General features: G+C 35.0%; 1 protein-coding gene across 1 annotated transcript; it reads right to left on the bottom strand.

Moving 5' to 3' along the window:
* Positions 1-11,037: 11,037 nt before the first annotated feature.
* Positions 11,038-12,066, bottom strand: LOC142638352 (uncharacterized). Its single transcript, XM_075812376.1, has one exon. The coding sequence runs from the start codon at positions 12,064-12,066 to the stop codon at positions 11,038-11,040; it is 1,029 nt and encodes a 342-aa protein (XP_075668491.1).
* Between the last annotated feature and the right edge of the window lie 8,399 nt (positions 12,067-20,465).

Below are 20,465 nucleotides of genomic sequence, written 5' to 3'. Positions count from 1 at the left end.
TGGGTTCAGTCAGTGGGCAGGGTCCATGGTTTTGGAGAAAAGTTATAAAGATATGTAACTGAGTTATGAGTTCAAACATGTGTTTTGCAATTTTTGAGTGAAAATGAGGTTTGAGAACTGAGTTTTGAGTTTTGAGTTTGAGTTATGGGTTTTGAAAACTGAATTATGAGAACTGAGATACCACTAAACCAAACGGATTCTTACTTTCTCTGAAAGGATATGAAAAGAGCTTTGAATAATTAATGTTTCATTATTAACAAGATTGTTGGCGATGGGATTATAGATTCAAAATTGACATGAATGCTTATTTCTACTACATCTTCACAAAAAGGAATGCTTTGATGCAAAATAATAATAATAATAATAATAACTTAGGAAATTATATATGTATATAGAAAGCTTTGGAGACAAATTTTAGCTTTCATCACTTTGCTTCTTACACGAAACTTAAATGTACAAATTTAACAAGAGACTATTATGTAGTTGTTAGTGTGTTTGGTTTAGTTTTTTCTTTTTTTGGTAGCTTTTTGCTTACTTCTACTACATCTCCTAATTAAGTAGGTCAAGGTTTTGACTATACATTATGATGCAATTCTTTATGTGATTGAGATGTTTATCCTTTTTTTTTTTTTTTTAATTGGTCATAGGTCTGAAAATAGGTGGTGTGACCGTGGTTTACCCTTGCTAGGCTTTTTGTACACTGTTTTCTCTTTGATTTGTGTAAGAAATTCCTTTTCATACATTAAGAGAGAGAGAGAGAGAGAGAGAGAGAGAGAGTCTAACCTTAAGTAATATGTTAAATTGAAAAGGACAAAATATGAAGTATATTTTCCAAAACTATGAATTTATTTGTATTTTGTTAAACTTTGGAATAATGTTTGATTGAGGGATCATTTGCTTCTACTTTATATATAATAATAATAATGATAATGAATACAGTGTAGAAACAACTGGTTGATCATAATGAATTGTTACCTTATCTTTAAATATCTATCCTTTGTTATAAAATATATATTATATATATAAATATCAAAAGGAACTAATTCTACCCTAATAAAATCGTGCGACGTGGACCTTTAACTAATATATATTCTAGCTAGTCCATTAATTCCTCTGTTGCCTTCTTCTATTTGTTGTACGTCTGGTTGTGAGCTTTTCGGCCACTTCTTTTCTACTCTTAATATTCCTAGTATTCTATATGATGGATGATTATGATTTAATCATATCAATCGAATCTATTACTAAACAAGTTATAACTTTAATTAGCCATTAGCCTATGTATTGTGTTTGTGGCCTACGGGTACGGGCTGATGAGTCAAATGCACTTTACCGTTGGCTAAAAAGAAATAAAGCTAAAATACATTTGCGGATGGCTAGAATTCCTGTGAAATTCTCTCATTATCTTATCTTATCAAGTGTCTCTCTCTCACTGGCCCTCCCTATATATTAGGGTGAATGTCGAGTACTGTTGGGATTAGGCGACAAAGCTCACTATGCGCCATGGAAATTTAAGATTGCTATGATTGGTCTCTAGAGAGCTTGTCAATCAACAAGAATAATAAGTCGTATCTAAATTGGTATAGTTGGCTTTGAGCTTTGGCTTATCAATCAACACTTTACTTTCTTTTTTTTCTTTTTTTTTCATCAAAAAAAAAAAAAAAAAACACTTTACTTTTTTTCTTTTTTTCTTTTTCTGGTGTGTCCAAAATGATGTTATGTACGAGTGAATTAATGACAAGATTCTAATAACGTTGATAGATATTATTGTCATATTTGAGAGTGAAAATTACAAATTTTCACAATTTAGAGACCGAATTAAAAGCAAACCTAAACATAAGAGGAGTAAAGTGCAATTTAACCTAAATATTAATATCTTTTTACAACCCACTTTACTTTACTTTGTGATGTAATGTGACGTGATGTGGGACAATAAAGGTTGCAATTTGCCAATTGTTTTTAAATGAATTTGAAAATTTCATTAAAGCAAAATACCAGCCTAACATAATTGATATCAACTCCAGTTGTCGAAAATAGAGTTAGGTATTTCATAAACTACAAAGAGGCAGGACTTTTATTTAGTGCATTGAAGCACCGGACGGAACATGAGACCGAATATGTGTCATGTCCAGTGTCTTAAAAGTTAAAACATTGGACACAAGCTAAACTCATTACAAATAGCTATTATAGATAGAGTTTTTAACGTTCTTATTCCAAATAAACCCATATCTAACATCAACAAGAACAGATAGCACCAAATCAATTTCTGACTGAACTTCTTCCGATGTGAATCCTAGCTTTCTTATCAAATATCAAGTAAAACATGGTGGATGACAACGCTCCAAGACAATTTGCCAATTTTCGTCTTCAGGATTTGTTCTTGTTTTTATTTTTTTAACTACATTAAGAAGAGAGAGATGTAACCTCTAGTAATTGAACCAGTCCTAAAAAGTGCCAATGAGCTATGAAGCTCTTGGCGCCCTTAGGAATTTTCAACTCAATAATAGATGGAGACTTGTGCTTCATAGCTCATATGATATCTAGTTTGTTTATAAGACATCTACGAAGTCAAATCCCATGCCTTTGTTTTGTGAAGTTTTTCTTTTGGATATTGCTACATAAACCTAGGCAGAGAACCCTTTTTCTTTTTCTTTTTTTGCTGAAAAGTTAGGCAGAGAACTTAACGCATGTAGGATCTGTTTGAGATCTACTTATTTTGCTAAAATTAAAAAAAAAAATTGAAAGTACTATAGATAAAGGTAAAAGTCAGCTAAAATAGTATAGTGAGACTCATAAATAGTACCAAAAAGTGCAATGAGCCCATAAATAGTAGTAAAAATAAGCTAAATAGTAAAATAAACTGATTTTTTTATTTAGAGCCAAATGCACACATGATCGATATATAATATATTTGTCCAAATCCAATCTTAGTATTGAAAGTAGTAATTATTTTATGAGACAATTTTACGAGACCTTCCTCTTATAGCACTTAGAGCTCACAAATGTGTGGATCCCAATATATTATGAGAGAGATTTCATGAGATTGTTTCATTACTATGAATGGTTTTTTTTTTTTTTTTTTTTTTAAGGGAATCACATTGCCAAGGACTTTTTTTTTTTTTTTTTTTTTTTTTTTGAGGAAGACATTACTAAGGACTTTAGCATGTAGAAGACTTCTTAAACTTAATTCTTATATTTATTTGTTACTTTATATTGACATGTTACCTTTTCCTTCTTCTTTTTTTTTAATGTTTTCCTTATTTTTTTATATCATGTATTTACTACCTAGAGATTGATAGATTGATTTTCACCATGCATTTTATTTTGTGTATCCAACTACTGTGCTAATAGGCTTACCGAATCTGAACATATATATTATCACGTGCATCATTTTTTTTTCCTTTTCTTTTTTTACTTGTCTGTCTACGTGAATTAAAAATAAACTTCCTGTTCACTACATTAAAATAAAAAATAAAAAACTTCCTGTTGAGGAATAAAACTAGGCAACAATCTGTAATAGATATAGGACGGATGGGCGGAATTAATTAATAAGTTCTAGTTATAGGGTCGTAAATGAGCAGAGCTTTGTCGAGTAATGTATATTCAAATTTGGTTTGTTAAGAAAAATCGAAAGCTCGAACTTAGCTTGAGTTTGTGATAAACCTAAAAATAGTGTTTGAGTTTGAGCTCGTGGGAAAGCTAAAAAGCTTGAGCTTGGCTTAGCTTGATTTGATTAATTAGTCAAGCCAAACTCAAGCTTAATATCAGGTTCAAACTCGAGCTTAAGTCAAGTTTTTGAGCTTGAGATCTAAAAAAAAATACATTATTAAATGCTTAAATCTCCAAAATTAAGAAAAAAGAAAAAGAAAGCAATATACTCATTTTATCATGCATCTAGTCTTGCTTATGATTAACTATTATTCAAATTAATAATTTACATAATTAAATTCATTCATTCATCATTCCTTATCTGCAGTTTTAACAATTGTTCAAAATACAATTGTTCAAAATACAATTTTTACATTCATATTAGAAAAATACTTATATGAATAAGAAAATACTAACATGTTTCATAACTTTACTTTAAATAATTGATAGAAAATGATCATATGTGACCTACTTAATTATTTATTTATTTTTTAAAATGTAACTATAGTCTAAAATGATTCTTGATCAATTTAAAAGGAATGAAATAAATTAAGATAATATAAGTAGTGGTATCATGTGTAATGAGTATATTTAGTTAACATATATAAATTTATAAATGAGTCTATACTTAAATTGTTGTATATCAAGTCTAATAGCTCACGAGTTTTTTTGTGAACAATTTTTTTTACTTGAACTCTATTTATTTATTAAATAAACCTAAAATTTGACTTATTTATAATCAAATAAACGTAAATAAACTTTTTACTGAGGCGACATCAAATTATTCATCCTCAACTTGGCTCATTTACGACCTTTGTTCCAGACCTTTACAGAAACTACAGCATGTACGTATGGAGCATGGAGGACATTTAAATAGGATGTGTCTCTCCCATCACCCTACATAACGTACAATGTCCACATCTATTAAATGCTCTGCCATCTCTGGATTCCCAAACTTTTTTTCATTAAATTTTTTCTTGGAACGCAGCATATGGAGCTTCATCCATTAAATCAAAAGGCCTGTAGTGTAGTGAATTATTGCAACATTTACTGCATTCACACACGTTGAAAAATAAGTAAATGTTAAAGAGGTTTAAAATTTATATTGTGTATTTAAAAATTAAGTTATTTTGAATAAATTTTATTGTAAATTTTTTTTTAAGAAAATCTTTTTCTTTCTCTCTGTATGAATGTATTAAAAATACTTAATATTTAAAAATAAAAAAAATCATAAGTAGCATTTTTAGTCAAATTTGGTCTATAAAGTTACTTTAATTTACTCATTTGTACATACATCTATATTAGATTCGATATTCTACCTTTAATTTAATTTAAATACTTATTTTATTCATTATTAATTTAATTTAAAAATTATATTTTTTAACATTGACAATGAACAGTACCTCACCACAAAGTAGCGTGGTACTATTCATCTCTAATTTTATTTTTTTGGGTTATTTTGAGGAGGTTGATGCGTGATTAAATTGTGGGTGTTTGACTTCTTCTAGTTTGAGGGGTCTGATGCGAATGCTCTTAAGAACCCTATTTCTCATTATTAATCAAATTGAACTGAAAGTTGCAACACTCAAATAAATTATTTTGATAGTTACGATATTAATATGAGTAATATTTTTTAGAATCACAATATAAATTGAATATATGATGTTGATTATATGATGGTTGCTTTTCATTATTAGACTAATTTTTATTTTTTGGGTTATGCAAGTGGAAGTCTTTTATTTGATCACAAAAAAAAAAAAAATATATATATATATATATATATATATATATATATATATATATATATATATATATATATATATATCAAACAAATGAATCAAAAATACTCAGAGTGGCTATGAGCTTTGTAACTCAACTAATACCTCTTAATATTTTCAACAAAACTAACACCTTTTAATATTTTCAACAAAAAATTCTAATATTCAAATTTTTTTTTTCCGTTATAAGTATCAACTTATAAAAAAACAAATACTTGGGTAGATTATTATTATTATTATTATTATTATTATTCATAACTCAATAATTGATCAACTTAAACATTTTTGTTAGAAATATAAGAAGTGGTAATACTCAAATAGACTTCGTCAAAGAAAGAGAGGTGTGAATATGATAAATCAATAACATAATGAAATGAAAAAACTTGGGAGGAATAAGCCAAAAACTGGCATAAAGATGGAAAATTTGTTTGGAAGTGATAAAACAAGGAGCCAAAATGGAAGGATGACACATTGACGGACCCCAAACCCACGGCATAGCACAGCACAAGCCTCAACTCAAGCCACACCAAAAAAGGAGTCCCAATTTGAATATAGGTCGTAGTCCTGAGTGGTAACATTAAGGATAAAATGTAAAATTGATCCTCTAGTTTCTTTAGATTTTATTTCAATCATCTAATTTTGCTTTTGTTCATTTTGGTCCTCTAACTTTCAAGTTTATTTAATTAAGGCTTTTTCATCAACTTTTGTTATATGTTGTGGCTAATTTTTTAATTTTATAAATTTTTCTTCAAATTTTTAAAATTAAAAAAAAAATCAATTAATGATTGAAAAATATTTTCTAGATTTTTTTTTTCAAAAAATTTTAACAAAAGTTAACGGAAACGTCTTAATTGAATAAATCTGAAACTTAGGGACTTAAATGAATTAAAAAAAGTTAGAGGACTAAAATGAAACAAAAAAAAAGTTAAAAAGTCAGTTTTGCATTTTAGCCTAACATTAACAAACACTACATTAGTCTACCTCTCTACCATTCCATTCATGATTCATGCGACACTTACTTTTATATACATTTCTTTAAGCCAACTCTCAAAAAAGCTGAATAGTAAAATAAGCTGGCTTTTTTATTTGGAGTCAAACGCACACATAATCGGTATATAATATATTTTTCCAAATCCAATCTTAGTATTGAATTATGAGTAGTTTGAAAGTAGTAATTATTTTATGAGACAGTTTTACGAGACCTTCCTCTTATAGCACTTAGAGCTCACAAACGTGTGGATACCAATATATTATGAGAGAGATTTCATAAGATTGTTTCATTACTTTGAATGCTTTAAAAAAAAAAAAAAAGGAATCACATTACCAAGGACTTTTTTTTTTTTTTTTGAGGAAGACATTACCAAGGACTTTGGCATGTAGAAGAGTTCTTAAACTTTTTTTTTTTGAAGAGGAAACCATCCTCACAATTTATTAAATAGAAATTGAATCACAGTATAAAGCCTCCACAGTTGGGGGAGAAGAATCTTCAAGCCATACAACATCCTCTAGGAGGTCCTTAGCATATCTAGCTAGAGCATGGGCAACAGTATTAGTGCTTCATTTTGCAAATAGAACCTGCGACCATCTAAGTCCATTAAGCATGCATATCACATCCTGGAGAATGTGGCCCAACCGAGACAACAACCCTTTCCTCGAACTCAAAGCATTCATGAGAGCTTGGTTATCCCCTTCCAGAACCAATTCTGTAAAACCACACTCCACCGCAAATTCCACCGCACGGCGACAAGCAAGAATCTCTGCTTCTTCACTGCACATCACAGGGGGACCCTTTGCCAACAAAGTCGCCATGACTTCCCCTCTATCATTACAGATAAGGGCTCCAATACTTGACGCCCCACCTTCCTAGAAGATCGAAGCATCAAAGTTAAGCTTGAAACGGGCTAAAGGGGGTGGTCTCCATCTCATCGAGCTTGGTAGTGTGGGTGGGATTGAAAGCTGGACATTGGCTCACCTAAACTCCTCTAACAGATCTTGCGCACGTTTAGTTAGTACCTCAGGTGGTTGCAGCTTCTTCCCATGAATTATACCATTTCTCGTTGGTTCCAAATAACCCAAGCTTGGACAAGAAAATGCTCGAGTTCATCAGTGGACAAATGGTCCATCAACTCCTCCATGAGCTGAAGCACGTCAGCTTGGCCTCCAACGCATTTTTACAATCGCGCCGAGCAGCCCGCCCATACATCTCGCGCCATTCCACAATTCCACATGGCATGGATTTCTGTTTCAACTTCAATCTTGCACACCTCACACCTATTATCCTGGATGATATTACTTCGAACCAAATTTACTCGAGTGGGCAGGATATTACGACACATTCGCCAACCAAAAACTTTGATTTTATTTGGCACTTTCAGCTTCCACAAAGTAGAAGACTTCTTAAACTTAATTCTTAAATTTATTTGTTACTTTATATTGACATGTTACCTTTTCCCTTTATTTTTTTTAATGTTTTCCTTATTTTTTATATCATGTATTTTTTTTTTTTGGTGAATTGGATGATAATATTAAAGAATACGAAAGAGAAACATTAGGTTCACGAGGGCAAGCCCTGGTGTGATACAGCCCCACAAAATCAGAAGACAAAAGAGAGGCAATAGAGGGAGGGGGATTACAAAACGATTACAAACAGGGGAGGACTTTGCTCCTATCCTAGCTAAAGCATCGGCAAAGCAGTTAGCCTCCCTATAGCAGTGAGACACCTTAGCCTGAGGCATCTGCAGCAACAAATCCCTGCAATCATCAGCAAGACCCGAGAGGTCCCCGTTAGAAGGAGAATTACTTGAAACAAGAGAAATTGCTGCAGATGCATCAAGCTCAACTTCTACAGCCTAAAGATGCATCTCCATACAAATAAGTAGTCCCTCCCTTAGTGCCCATAGCTCAGCTGCAATACTAGATGAGACATTAATGGATTTGGCAAACCCTGTTATCCATTGCCCATCGCTGCCCCTAATAAGGCCACCACAACCTGCAAGCCCATTAGAAGCAGTAAAAGATCCATCAGTATTTAATTTGACCCAGCTTGGGGCTGGTCTTATCCACTTCACCTCCGTGATTGTCATGGTCTTATATTTCTTTGGATTATCCACACAATAAACAAACTCCCTAGTTTGATTCTCAACCTGTAGGAAGAGGCCTGAGTTAGCTGCCATGTGCTTAAAAGTTTTGCGATTACGTTGAAGCCAAATATTCCAAATACCAAATAAGAAAAATAAACCCCAGGGATAGTCTTTTGCTTCTAACTGAGTAGTGCAATTTGCATTATCCCGGATCCAAGTCTCCTCTGAGAAGGATTGCAGCAGCAGGGTAGGGCATAGAGCTGCATTCCAAAAATCCTGGGCAGTGGGGCAATCCCTAAGGGCATGAAGAATGTCTTCACCACCCTTTGAACAGAAATCGCAGCCTCCCAGACCCTCAATACCTCTATGAGCCAGAACACTCTTAACTAGCAAACTATGATGTAAGCACTTCCAAAGGAAAATTTGGATTTTTGGGAGCGTGGCAAGTTTCCAAATCCATTTCCCATGAAAGTCAAGGGAGTTAGGGTTCGTTCCCGTGGCAAGCATGTAGGCATTCTTAGTGTCAAACTCCCCACTTGTACTTGAAATCCAGCATTTATGATCCCCTCTTACTGCCACTCTTCTCAGCGGGGTGGCCAAGATCACTTGTTTGACACTGCCAATAACATCCTTGACTGCTAAAGTCCCACCTCCCACTGCCAATAACATCCTTGACTAAAATATTATCCTCTCCCCTCTGTAAGGGACCCTCAACTAGAGATCTGATAGTATCCAAACTGAGCCATTTATCGTGCCAAAAACTCAAAGTGTTGCTGCTTCCAACGACCCATTTTGATCCATTTTCGCAGATAGTAGCCCCCATTTTCACCGCAACCCAAATTCTGGATTTCGTTCCTTTGCTGATGTCAGGCCTATGTTGGTATTTCTTCTTTAATACCTCTGCCCATTTGACATCACCGGCGTTTTCCATCCTCCAACACAACTTGGTTGCCATGGTTAAATTCCTCCCTTTGGCCTCATGAATGCCGAGACCCCCTTTTGATTTTGGTTTGGTGACTGTCTTCTAGTTAACCATATGCATCCTTCTAGCTTCCTCAGTAGAGCCACAAAGGAAATTTCTATTGATCCTATCAACCCCATTCAGCACTCTATTTGGCAACATATAACCTTGCATTACGTAGGAAGGGATGGCTACAATAACGGATTGGGATAAGATCACCCGGCCAGCCGTTGAGAGAAGATTTGATTTCCAACCCTGCCGCTTGTTTTGAACCCTCTCAATAACGAAGTTAAAGTCTTGAGATGACGACCCAGGCAATTTCAAAGAAAAACCTAAGTACTTTCCCAAATTAGGAGTGGAGTTCATGCCCAATATCTCACACATCTCCTCCCAGAGGAGTGGATTAATATTGGGGGAGAAGTAAACCTTAGACTTGTAAAGACTCACCTTCTGGCCCGACAACTCACAAAAGGAGTCCAAGGTTTCCCTCACATTACAACAGTTTTTCCTATCAGCTTTAGCAAACAAAACTAAGTTGTTCGCAAAAAACAAATGAGAGAAGGACGGACCATTTCTAGAAGCTTTCATCAGGTCCCACAAATTTGCCTCGCATTTCTCCCTGATAAGCACTCCTAACATCTCCATACACATTATGAACAAATAGGGGGATAGTGGATCACCTTGGCGGATCCCCCGCGAGGGAAGAAAAGAGTCAAGCTTACCCCCATTTAGCAGCACTGAGATGGAGGACGAAGAAACATAGCTCATAATTAGTTTGATAAGTTGCGTGGGAAACTTGTAAAGATTTAGAATGTCCCTAATAAAGTGCCACTCTAGTCTATCATAAGCTTTCTCCAAGTCAATTTTCAGTGCATATAGCCTACTTTTCCTTTCTTGAGGCTCATGGTATGAATCAATTCTTGGGCAATAATCATGTTGTCAAGCCCCATTCTCCCGGGAACAAAGACAGTTTGGAGAGAGGATATGAGACTGGGAAGCAAGGGTCTCAACCTCTTCACAATGATTTTAGTGACGACCTTATAGAGGGTACTACACAGACTAATGGGTCTGAAGGCACCCAGGCAGTCAGCTCCTTGACACTTTGGTATAAGTGTGATGAGAGTTTCGTTAAGGTGAGGAGGAATAGTACCAGTCTGGAAAACCAAGCTGACTTCATCAAAGATGGCACTGCTCACTTTAGGCCAAAAGGATTGGAAAAACCTCGCATGAAGTCCGTCGGGACCCGAAGCTTTAAGGGGCTTAAGACTAAATAACCCTTCTTTAACTTCTAGAAAGGTCAACCCAGCTGCAAGACGGTTCCTATCTTCAGCGGATAATTGACAATTCCAATAAGGGCAGTCCCAAACATCTCGGGGAGAGCTCACAACACTTGTATTAAACAAATCTTTAAAACCATCCTTGATCAGAACAGCCACATCAGCTTCATCATGAACCCAGTTTCCTTGACCATCTTTTAAGCAAGTGATTCTATTCCTCTTTCTCCTTACTAGGGTGGAGGTGTGAAAGAACCTGGTATTTTGATCACCCTGAATCAACCAGTTATACCAAGACATTACTGACTAGAATTCTTCTTCTTGGGTTGGATGTCAAAGTACTCCTTCCGGAGTTGATTCTCCAGATTCAACAGGAACTCATTAGGGCCATTAGCGATATTAGTCTGAATGCCTCTAAGCCGGGCCTCCACCCTATTCTTCCTATGAAAGATATTACCAAAGGTTTCTTTGTTCCAAATCTTCACATTTTCAGTAAAAATCTTAACATTAGCTTTGAAAGACCTGTCAGAAACCCAAGAATCATCAACCACTTTTGAAAATAGAGGGTGAGACATCCAAACTGGTTGGAACCGAAAGGGCCTAGGAAAATTTGAAAAAGGGGTTTTATCCAAGGACAGTAAAATAGGGCAATGGTCCGAGTGAGTGCGGGCCAAATGATGAATAGCAGCCTCGGGGTATAACTCTCTCCAATCAAAGTTAGCAAAGCCTTTATCCAATCTCTCTTTGATATAGTGGACCGCTTCCCTTTTATTTACCCAAGTGTATTTGTGCCCATGAAATCCAAGATCAACCATACCACAAGAGTCTAGACACTCCTTGAACAACAACACACGGCTTGTGATTAAGGGATTGCCTCCAAATTTATCTTGACTAGACAACAATTCATTAAAATCCCCCAACATGAGCCAGGGCAAGCTATGGATTGGGGCAACAGAAGACAAATTTTTCCTTAATAATTTTCTTTCCGCTAATCTAGGGCTAGCATAAATAGAGGAAAGAACCCAGCAAGTGTTAGATTCACATACCTTAACCACAACGTGGATTTCCTGCTCCGTTTTGGCTAATTGAATGATCTCCACCATACCTGAGTTCCACAAAAGCCAAATACCTCCTAAGTACCCAACAGTATTAGAGTGAATCGCTCCATCAAAAGGAAGCCTATCAGTGATGTCCTTAGCCCTATCTCCACCAATCCTGGTCTCCGTTATAATCACAATGGTCAGAGAGTGAGTGTTGACAAGACTAGTCAGCGCTAGATGAAAACGAGGGTTTAGGGCCCCTTTACAATTCCAAAGTAAAATATTCATTGATAAAGAACGTAAAGGGGGAGAGACCGAATCAAGAACGATCTGCGTATTCATCATACTCAGAATTCTCCATCCCATCTCTCTCAACATCTTCCTGGACAAGTTGTCCCCTTCTACCATTATTATCAAGTGTTGTAGGAATCCCAGCTGTATCTCCCTGGAATTGATCAGTAAGCTGAAGTGCTTGATCATTGGGTTCACCTGGATTAGCGATCTCGATACCTCGTTTCCCCAACAACTCACTGCCGCTAGCTTGGAAGTCCAAGTTTTCTTTTCCACAACTAGCTCCTTTTGGCCTACGTCTCTCAAGCTTTGCTCCAGCAAAAGCGGCAACAGTGCCCTCCACCCGAAAATTTATGCTTCTGCTTTCGTTGGCTTGTCCGACGGAAATATCCACCAGGGGCTTGGCCACTCCATCCAAGCAAGGTCTGTTAGGGGGAGAAAACCTAGCTTTTTGCTCTAAGGCGTTAGCGGGAAGATATGGCTCCAAGCCTGCATCTCCGCTGGGTCGAACCACCCCCAAATCATGGTAGGGCTTGCTCGGATCTGTGCTAGCATTTCTGCTGATAGTGTCATTATTTTTCCTTGTCTCGAAATGGCCCATTGGTGCTTGAGGTTTACTTCCATGGGGTCTCACGGTCCCTTTCCCTTTCACTCTATTCTTTCGTGATTTCTCTAATTCCTCGACCTGAGTCGCCGAACCAGAGGAAGGTTTCCCACTGCGAGAGTTAGGTGGTTCCGCAGCTGTCTCACTACCTACGGTACAAGTTTCAGGTGAAGCTTGGTTATGGGAGAGGCTACCAGACTGGAAAAGGAACTGGAGGTTCGTCCCTTTTCCCGAGTCGTTACCCTCTACTATAAATTTTGCCCACACCAAAGGGTCTTTTCTCCCTTTTCTTCTTTTCCCTTATGCAGACCCCAAAGCCCTAGCCAAGTCACTTCGAGAGTCAGGGCGTTGTGCTCGAAAGGAGTGGGTCTCAAGATTTCCTGTAGATTTAGAGCCTTGCACCGAAACGGGTTTCTGGTACGTATCACTTGGCCCCAAAGACCTGACCCATGGCTTTTTATGCTGGACTAGCATCCACGGCCCAAAATCCTGATTAGAGGACTCCTTACCATTTTCCTCATCATGGGCCCTATTTCCTTCGATTCCAACTATCTCGTCCACTTTTGACATAGCCTCAGTTGCAGTTTCAGGAATGCATGGCTCAGCACTAACCGTATACGGGCACCTTTCCTGTCGGTGCCCCACTCGTCCATAAGAGAAGCAGAGGGTATTGATGCCCTCGTATTGGATTTCTTGCACCCATCCTTCTAATAGGATTTTTCGCACCAGTGGCTTGCTCAAATCCACCTGAACACAGATTCGAGCATATCGGCCTCTCACCTCCATTGCCGTGTTTAAGTCAATCCTTAGGACTGGTCCGATGGTACTACCAACCTCTCTAAGGACATTTAGCTCATAATATTCGATAGGCGGCTCGGGAAGCCTAATCCAAACCGCAACCATATTACACACCGCATTAGCAAGCCTAAAGTTTGGTTCCCGCACTCTAATGGTCAAGAAATGCTCACCAACGAACCAAGGCCCGCCTTGGAGCACATTATTGTAGTCTTCCACAAGCCCGAACCTTATGAGGAAAAAGTCTTTCCCCAGATCTACGTAGTCAAGTAGGCCCGCCGGTTTCCACAGACTCATCACCTTTGCATGTAGGTAATGGAAGCCTACGGACCTGCTAAAGACCTTTACAATGATAGCGTGTGCCCACTTAGCACGAATGAGTTTCCTAGTATCACTAGACAGATTGACCGCTAGCAACCCTCTGTTAACGTCTTCAACGTTCATGTTTGGTTGTACATCCCCTTCCTCTGCAGAAAGGAGATTGAAGGCCTGAGCAATGGCCCTGGGGATCTCCCCCACAAGCTTATCTCTATAGGACGACGGGGCACCAAAGGCCGGCGTCTTTGTACTACGCTTGAGCTCGGCATCTTCTTCTCTCGTTCTCTCACGCTCAGAGAACTCGCAATCCATGTTTTCATTCAACTTATCCTCAATCCCGTTCCTTATATCATGTATTTACTACGCAGAGATTGATAGATTGATTTTCGCCATGCATTTTATTTTGTGTGTCCAACTACTGTGCTAATAGGCTTACCGAATCCGAACATATATATATACATATATATATATATACACTAGTCGCTAACTTGTGCTATGCACGGGAACCTACCTATTTGTGAGATAGACTAAAATTAATTGTATAAAATCTAAATTGATCAACAAACTATACCATTGCATGATTTGCTCTTTTATAACTTCAATTTGTGTTATAATTTGATGAAGAAACAATTACTTGAACTTCTGAAAGATCAAAAAATATTAAAGAATCAGATGATTCACAGCTTAGAAATTATTGGAAAAAAAAAAAAACAAGACTAAACAATAAAGAAATATAAGAGAAAGAAAAATAATTCAGATGTTAAAACTTTTGAAAGACCAAAAAATATTGAAAAATCATAAGATTTACTTCCGATAAATTTTTGAAAACAAAAAATGTATATGATTACACGATATAGAAATATAAATGAAATTGATTACCTTCAAAAGAATAATACATAGTATAGTCATTGAAATCTGCTAAACATGTCCAAATATTGCAAAAACTAACACAAATTCAGATGTTAAAATTTTCAAATTTCAAAAAAGATATATAATTAAAGAATAAGTTATTGAAACAATTCAAAAAATATATGACTACTCAAAAGAGAAATATAAGAAAAAGAAAAAAGTATACAAACCCGTAGAGCAATAAGTTTTAAATTTTAATGGGTATTCCAGAAGTCACGGCTTTAATTTGTAGCAAATCATAGTTTGATACACTTTCACAACTTCACATTGAGAAAGCTCCCTAATAAGTACAAATGTTCCAAGCTATGCTGCCTAATGATGAAAGAATTAGCAGAACCTTATGGTTCATAACAGTTTAATCGGTTGTAAACCATGTACGTGGGTGTTGCACTGAATTTTTTGTGTTCCAATATATACAGCCTAATGATGAATGAAATAGCAGAACCTTAAGGTTCATAACAGCTTAATCGATTGTAAACCATGTATGTGGGTGTTGCATTGAATTTTTTGTATACCTTGATGACCTTGTCCACTGCATCAAGGAAATCTTTCTCCATCACAGAGTTCCTTTGTGCTCGGATGGCAAACATGCAAGCCTGAAAAAATAGGGCAATCGAAATCCACAACATATCAATTTGGCTTTTAAAAAAAAAATATTACTGCTTTTATAGTGTTCATGATTAACCTTGCAATTTCGGAAATAAATTATCAATATTTGGTTTGAATTTAAGTTGGACTTATTAAAGAGATAGAATTTCACTCCTTGTTAATTTGGAGTTAAAAAAAAAAAAAAAAAACCCTACTCGATTTCCTATGAAAAGGAATTATACTTCTTCTCAATATTCCAACCCTGTACTATACTTTATTTTGGAAGATTATAAATATCAAAGTTGGTTCAGTAACATATCCTTTGCAGAGAAGGAATTGGAGTTGAAAACAAATTGACTAAGTCAAAGCCGATTAAATTGGTATTGAAATGCCTAGCTAAAAATTTCAACTATTCTAAGTGGTTAACGTATCCTTTGTTTAAGAGTTTAATCGGGTTTTTTTTTTAATTATAAAATATCATATTTACTTTTGGGGATGGAAATGAGGTTTTTTAATTAGTTTTTTTTTTTTTATAAATATTGCGCTGACGTGAAAAATTGTGGAAAGAGCAGAACTTCGGTTATATATATATATATATAGATTATATCGCGTGCATTTTTTTTTTCTTGTCTGTCTACGTGAATTAAAAATAAACTTCTTGTTCACTTCATTAAAATAAAAAATAAAAAACTTCCTGTTGAAGAATAAAACTAGGCAACAATCCGTAATAGATATAGGACGGATTTAATTAATGAGTTCTAGAGCTAAACAGAAACTACAGCATGTACATTTGGTGTATGGAGGACATTTAAATAGGATGTGTGTCTCTCCCATCACCCTACATAACGTACAACGTCCTCATCTATTAAATGCTCCGCCATCTCCGGATTCCCAAACTTTTTTTCATTAAATTATTTCTTGGAACGCGGCATATGCAGCTGAGTTCATTAAAAGGCCTCTAGTGTAGTGAACTATTCCAAATCTTCTGTATTATTTTGTATGTAACACGCTATGTTTTATCAATTACTACTTTTTATGTTTTTATTTTACTTTCCTTATAAAATAACTGAAGTTTATAATGAAAAACAATCATATACATAGTAAATAGTGATTAGTAGAATATAAAGTGGTTTACAAAAAGTAATACAAAGGATTTACATTTCACGTCAATTTAGTTGCATTTTTAGTCAAATTTGGTCTATAAAGCTACTTTAATTTACTCATTTGTAGATACATCTATATTAGACTCAATTAGGGATGACAATTTTTCTCCGCCCCACTTAACTCGCCCTTCCCCGCTTCGTCTTGCGCGGGCTTTTCACGCCCCGCAAAGGTAGTGGGGCAGGGATGGGGCAAGATTTTAGCCCTGCACCGCCCCGCCCCGCCCCGCCCCACCTTGTGTTGCTAAGGGTTATAATTGTAAATTTTTCATACTTTAAAACCCGACTATTTAAACAAACATATCAATATTAGCTTATTTTATTTTACCTAATGTGATTTTCTGCCTTTATTTTGTAGTGTGTTATACTATGAGATTTTTATTTTTTATGATTGTCTTGTTAAACACTTAGATATATTATTCAATTTTTTCTAAAAAAATGATTTGATTTGATGAGATAAATTTAGTTGTAATTTCAAGTATATTTTTATTAATGAAATAGGTTTCATTAAAAAAATTGTACTAGTTGTAGGGCAAATTAACAAAAAGTAGAGTTTTACGGGGTGGGGTGAGGCTTCGCGGGGCCCCAAGGGGCAGGGATGAGGCGAAAAAGTTTTCCCTGTTATGCGGGGCGGGGATGGAGCAAGACAAAACCATGCGGGATGGGGATGAAGACTCCATCTTTCGGCCCCATCCTGCCCCATTGCCATCCCTAGACTCAATATTCTACCTTTAATTTAATTTAAAATACTTATTTTTTTCATTATTAATTGTTTCTCTCTCTCTCTCTCTCTCTCTCTCTCTCTCTCTCTCTCTCTCTCTCTCTCTCTCTCTCCTAAGGGACCCTCTGTGTCTCTCTCTTTGTTTCTCACCATCTCTTCCACTAACCACCGAACCTCTCTCTCTTCCTCTCAATTTCTCTATTCCTCCCTAGCCATTGAACCCATTGCCAATCTTTTTGCGGGTGGATTGGCTGGGGTACGTAGTGGTAATGATGATGGTGATAGATGGCTCATGGGGTTGTGTTTATTGTTCACTGGGTCTTTGAGTTGAGGCTTTTGATGGCTATTTGCAGTGGTGAAGCGACATGCATCCTTGGGGGGGCCTTGGCCACTCCAAAATTTTTAATTTTTTTATAATATAGGTATTTTTTATAAATATTTTAAAGGTTATATTTAAAAAAAAAATTGGCCCCAAAAAAGAAGCATTGATCAACTAATCTAGTAATCCTTCCCAAAAAAAAGAAAGTTTAGAGTTGATATACAATTGTAATAGAATGAAATAATTAGATAGTAAGTTTTGTGAGTAAATAGTGAGACCCTTAATTTTTAGCTCAATTTTAAATCCTATTAATGCATTCGAAATTATTCAACATTGATAATATATGCAATTTGGTTGAAATTTTCTATTCTTGAGATTTTATCAAGAAAAAAAAAAAAAAAAAGCTCATATGGGACTACAGTTATAACAATATGATTTTGATTTGTCAAACATGGATGAAGTTTTGCAAATAATTTATATATTTAAAAGGAAATTATGTATAATTTTGTTATAAAAATAACAATTGATGAAGTTTATTACATGAAGTATTATTGTCAAGCATGACTTTGATGGAAGATACTATATTCATTTTTTTTAGTTCTTTATATTTGGGTGTTGTATACCCAATTATACAATGTTTGTATACTTATTGGAGTTTAAGAAGATTATAAGTTTCTTTTATAAAGAAGATCTTGTGTCTAGGTGTATATATATATATATATTAAAGTTGATAATTTTGTGTATATGTATACAACTTAATTTAGAATAAGAAAATTAAAATTTATATTTTCATACATACACATATATTATGTGGATTTTTTAGGGTAGTGTTTATTTGTGATTTGAGTTTATCTTGACGCAATAGTTCGGCCCCCCCACTCAAAATTTCTGGCTCCGCCACTGGTTATTTGTTGTGATTCTGAAAGCTTGAGGTTGATTTTGGGTGAAGGGTTTGGTGTTGCAATAGTTGAAGTTGATTTTTTTTTTTATTTGAATAGGGTGGAGTGAATCAAATAGTGGGTCGGTGGTGGCAGATCTGAGGTTGGTTGTTGCCTTTGTGGTGGATTCGGTGAGAGAGCGAGTTGGAGTGAAAGAGAAAGCGTTGGAGAGAGAGAGGGCAAAAAAAATCATTTTTTAACATTGGTGATGAACAGTACTTCACCACAAAGTAGCATAGTACTATTCATCTCTAGTTTTTTGGGTATTTTGAGGACGTTGATGCGTGATTAAATTGTGGGTGTTTGACTTTTTTTTTAAAATTTTTTTTTATCATCAAGCTAGTTTGAGTGGCCTTATGCGAATGCTCTTAAAAACCCTATTTCTCTTTATTAATCAAATTGAATTGAAAGTTGAAACACTCAAATAGATTATTTTGATAGTTAGGATATTAATATAAGTAATATTTTTTAGAATCACAATATAATTTGAATATATGACGTTGATTATATGATGGTTGCTTTTCATTATTAGACTTATTTTTTTTTATTTTTTGGGTTATGTAAGTGGAAGTCTATTATTTGATCACAAAAAAAAAAAAAAAAAAAAAAATCAAACGAACCAATTGAAAATACTCAGAGAGCTATGAGCCTTGTAATTCAACTAATATCTCTTAATATTTTCAACAAAACTAACACCTTTTAATAATTTCAACAAAAAAGTCTAGCATTCAATATATATATATATATATATATATATATATATATATATATATATATATATATATATTTTTTTTTTTTTTTTTTTCTGTTATAAGTATGAAATTATCAATAAAACAAATACTTGGGTAGATTTTATTATTGTTATTATTTTTATAATTCAATAATTGATGACCTTAAACATTTTTGTTGGAAATATAAGAGGTGGTAATACCCAAATAGACTTAGTCAAAGAAAGAGAGGTGGGAATATGATAAATCAATAAAAGAATGAAATGAAAAAACTTGGGAGGAATGAGCCAAAAACTGGCATAAAGATAGAAATTTTGTTTGGAAGTGATGACAAAAGGAGCCGAAATGGAAGGATGACGCATTGACGGACCCCAAACCCAAGCCCCACCCCCACCCCCACCCCCACAGCATAGGCCTTAACTCAAGCCACACCAAAAAAGGAGTCCAAATTTGAATATAGATATCGTAGTCACAGTGAGTGGTAACATTAACAAACACTACATCAGCCTACCTCTCTAGTCTCTACCATTCCATTCATGATTCACGCGACTCTTACTTTTATGTACATTTCTTTATCCCAACTCCCAAACACCAAGTCAAAAAGATGCTTTGACTAAGTCTTTGTCTCATTCCCACTCTCTCCTCACTCTCCTGTTACCAATGTAGGATCATAACCAAACACCTAAGGCCATGTAGATTTTGGACATCTGTTACAGTTGGAGGTACCCATCCAACCCATCAACTCGACTAAATCGACCCAAATCAAAACTCAATTTAGTGCTGTGTATTGATTTTTGTGGATTAGCGAGTTGAGTTGGGTTATAATTTTTGTGAATTTAGGCATATTATATGAATTTTAATGATTTATTATAAAACAAATGCTTAAATAGTTTATGAAAGCCTATTTTTTTTTTGCAAATTATGAAGTATGTACGTAGAACCATCAATCTAACCCAAACCAATTCAACCCATATGGATTAGATTTTTGCTAGTTTCTACACATGTGATGGGTTAGATTGGCTTAAAAAATTTTCAATTTAACAAAGTCAGGTTAGGTTAAATATACCCTAGAATTGGATCCAATCCAACTCATACACACCCTCCGTTAAAATTACATCTAATATTCTATGAAATAATTATATATATAAATATATATATATATATATATATATATATATATATATATATATATATATATATATATAATGTGTGTATGCATGTGTGTGTATATAACAAGAAAAAATTGTGCATTAGCTCATAATTTTTTTTAATATTATTTCTTAACTTGTACTTTAAGGACACTCTTGGACAAGACT

This window comes from Castanea sativa, chromosome 6, assembly GCF_040712315.1.
Source record: "Castanea sativa cultivar Marrone di Chiusa Pesio chromosome 6, ASM4071231v1".
In the NCBI taxonomy this organism is placed as follows: Eukaryota; Viridiplantae; Streptophyta; class Magnoliopsida; order Fagales; family Fagaceae; genus Castanea; species Castanea sativa.
This window is presented reverse-complemented; position numbering and strand designations above follow the sequence as displayed.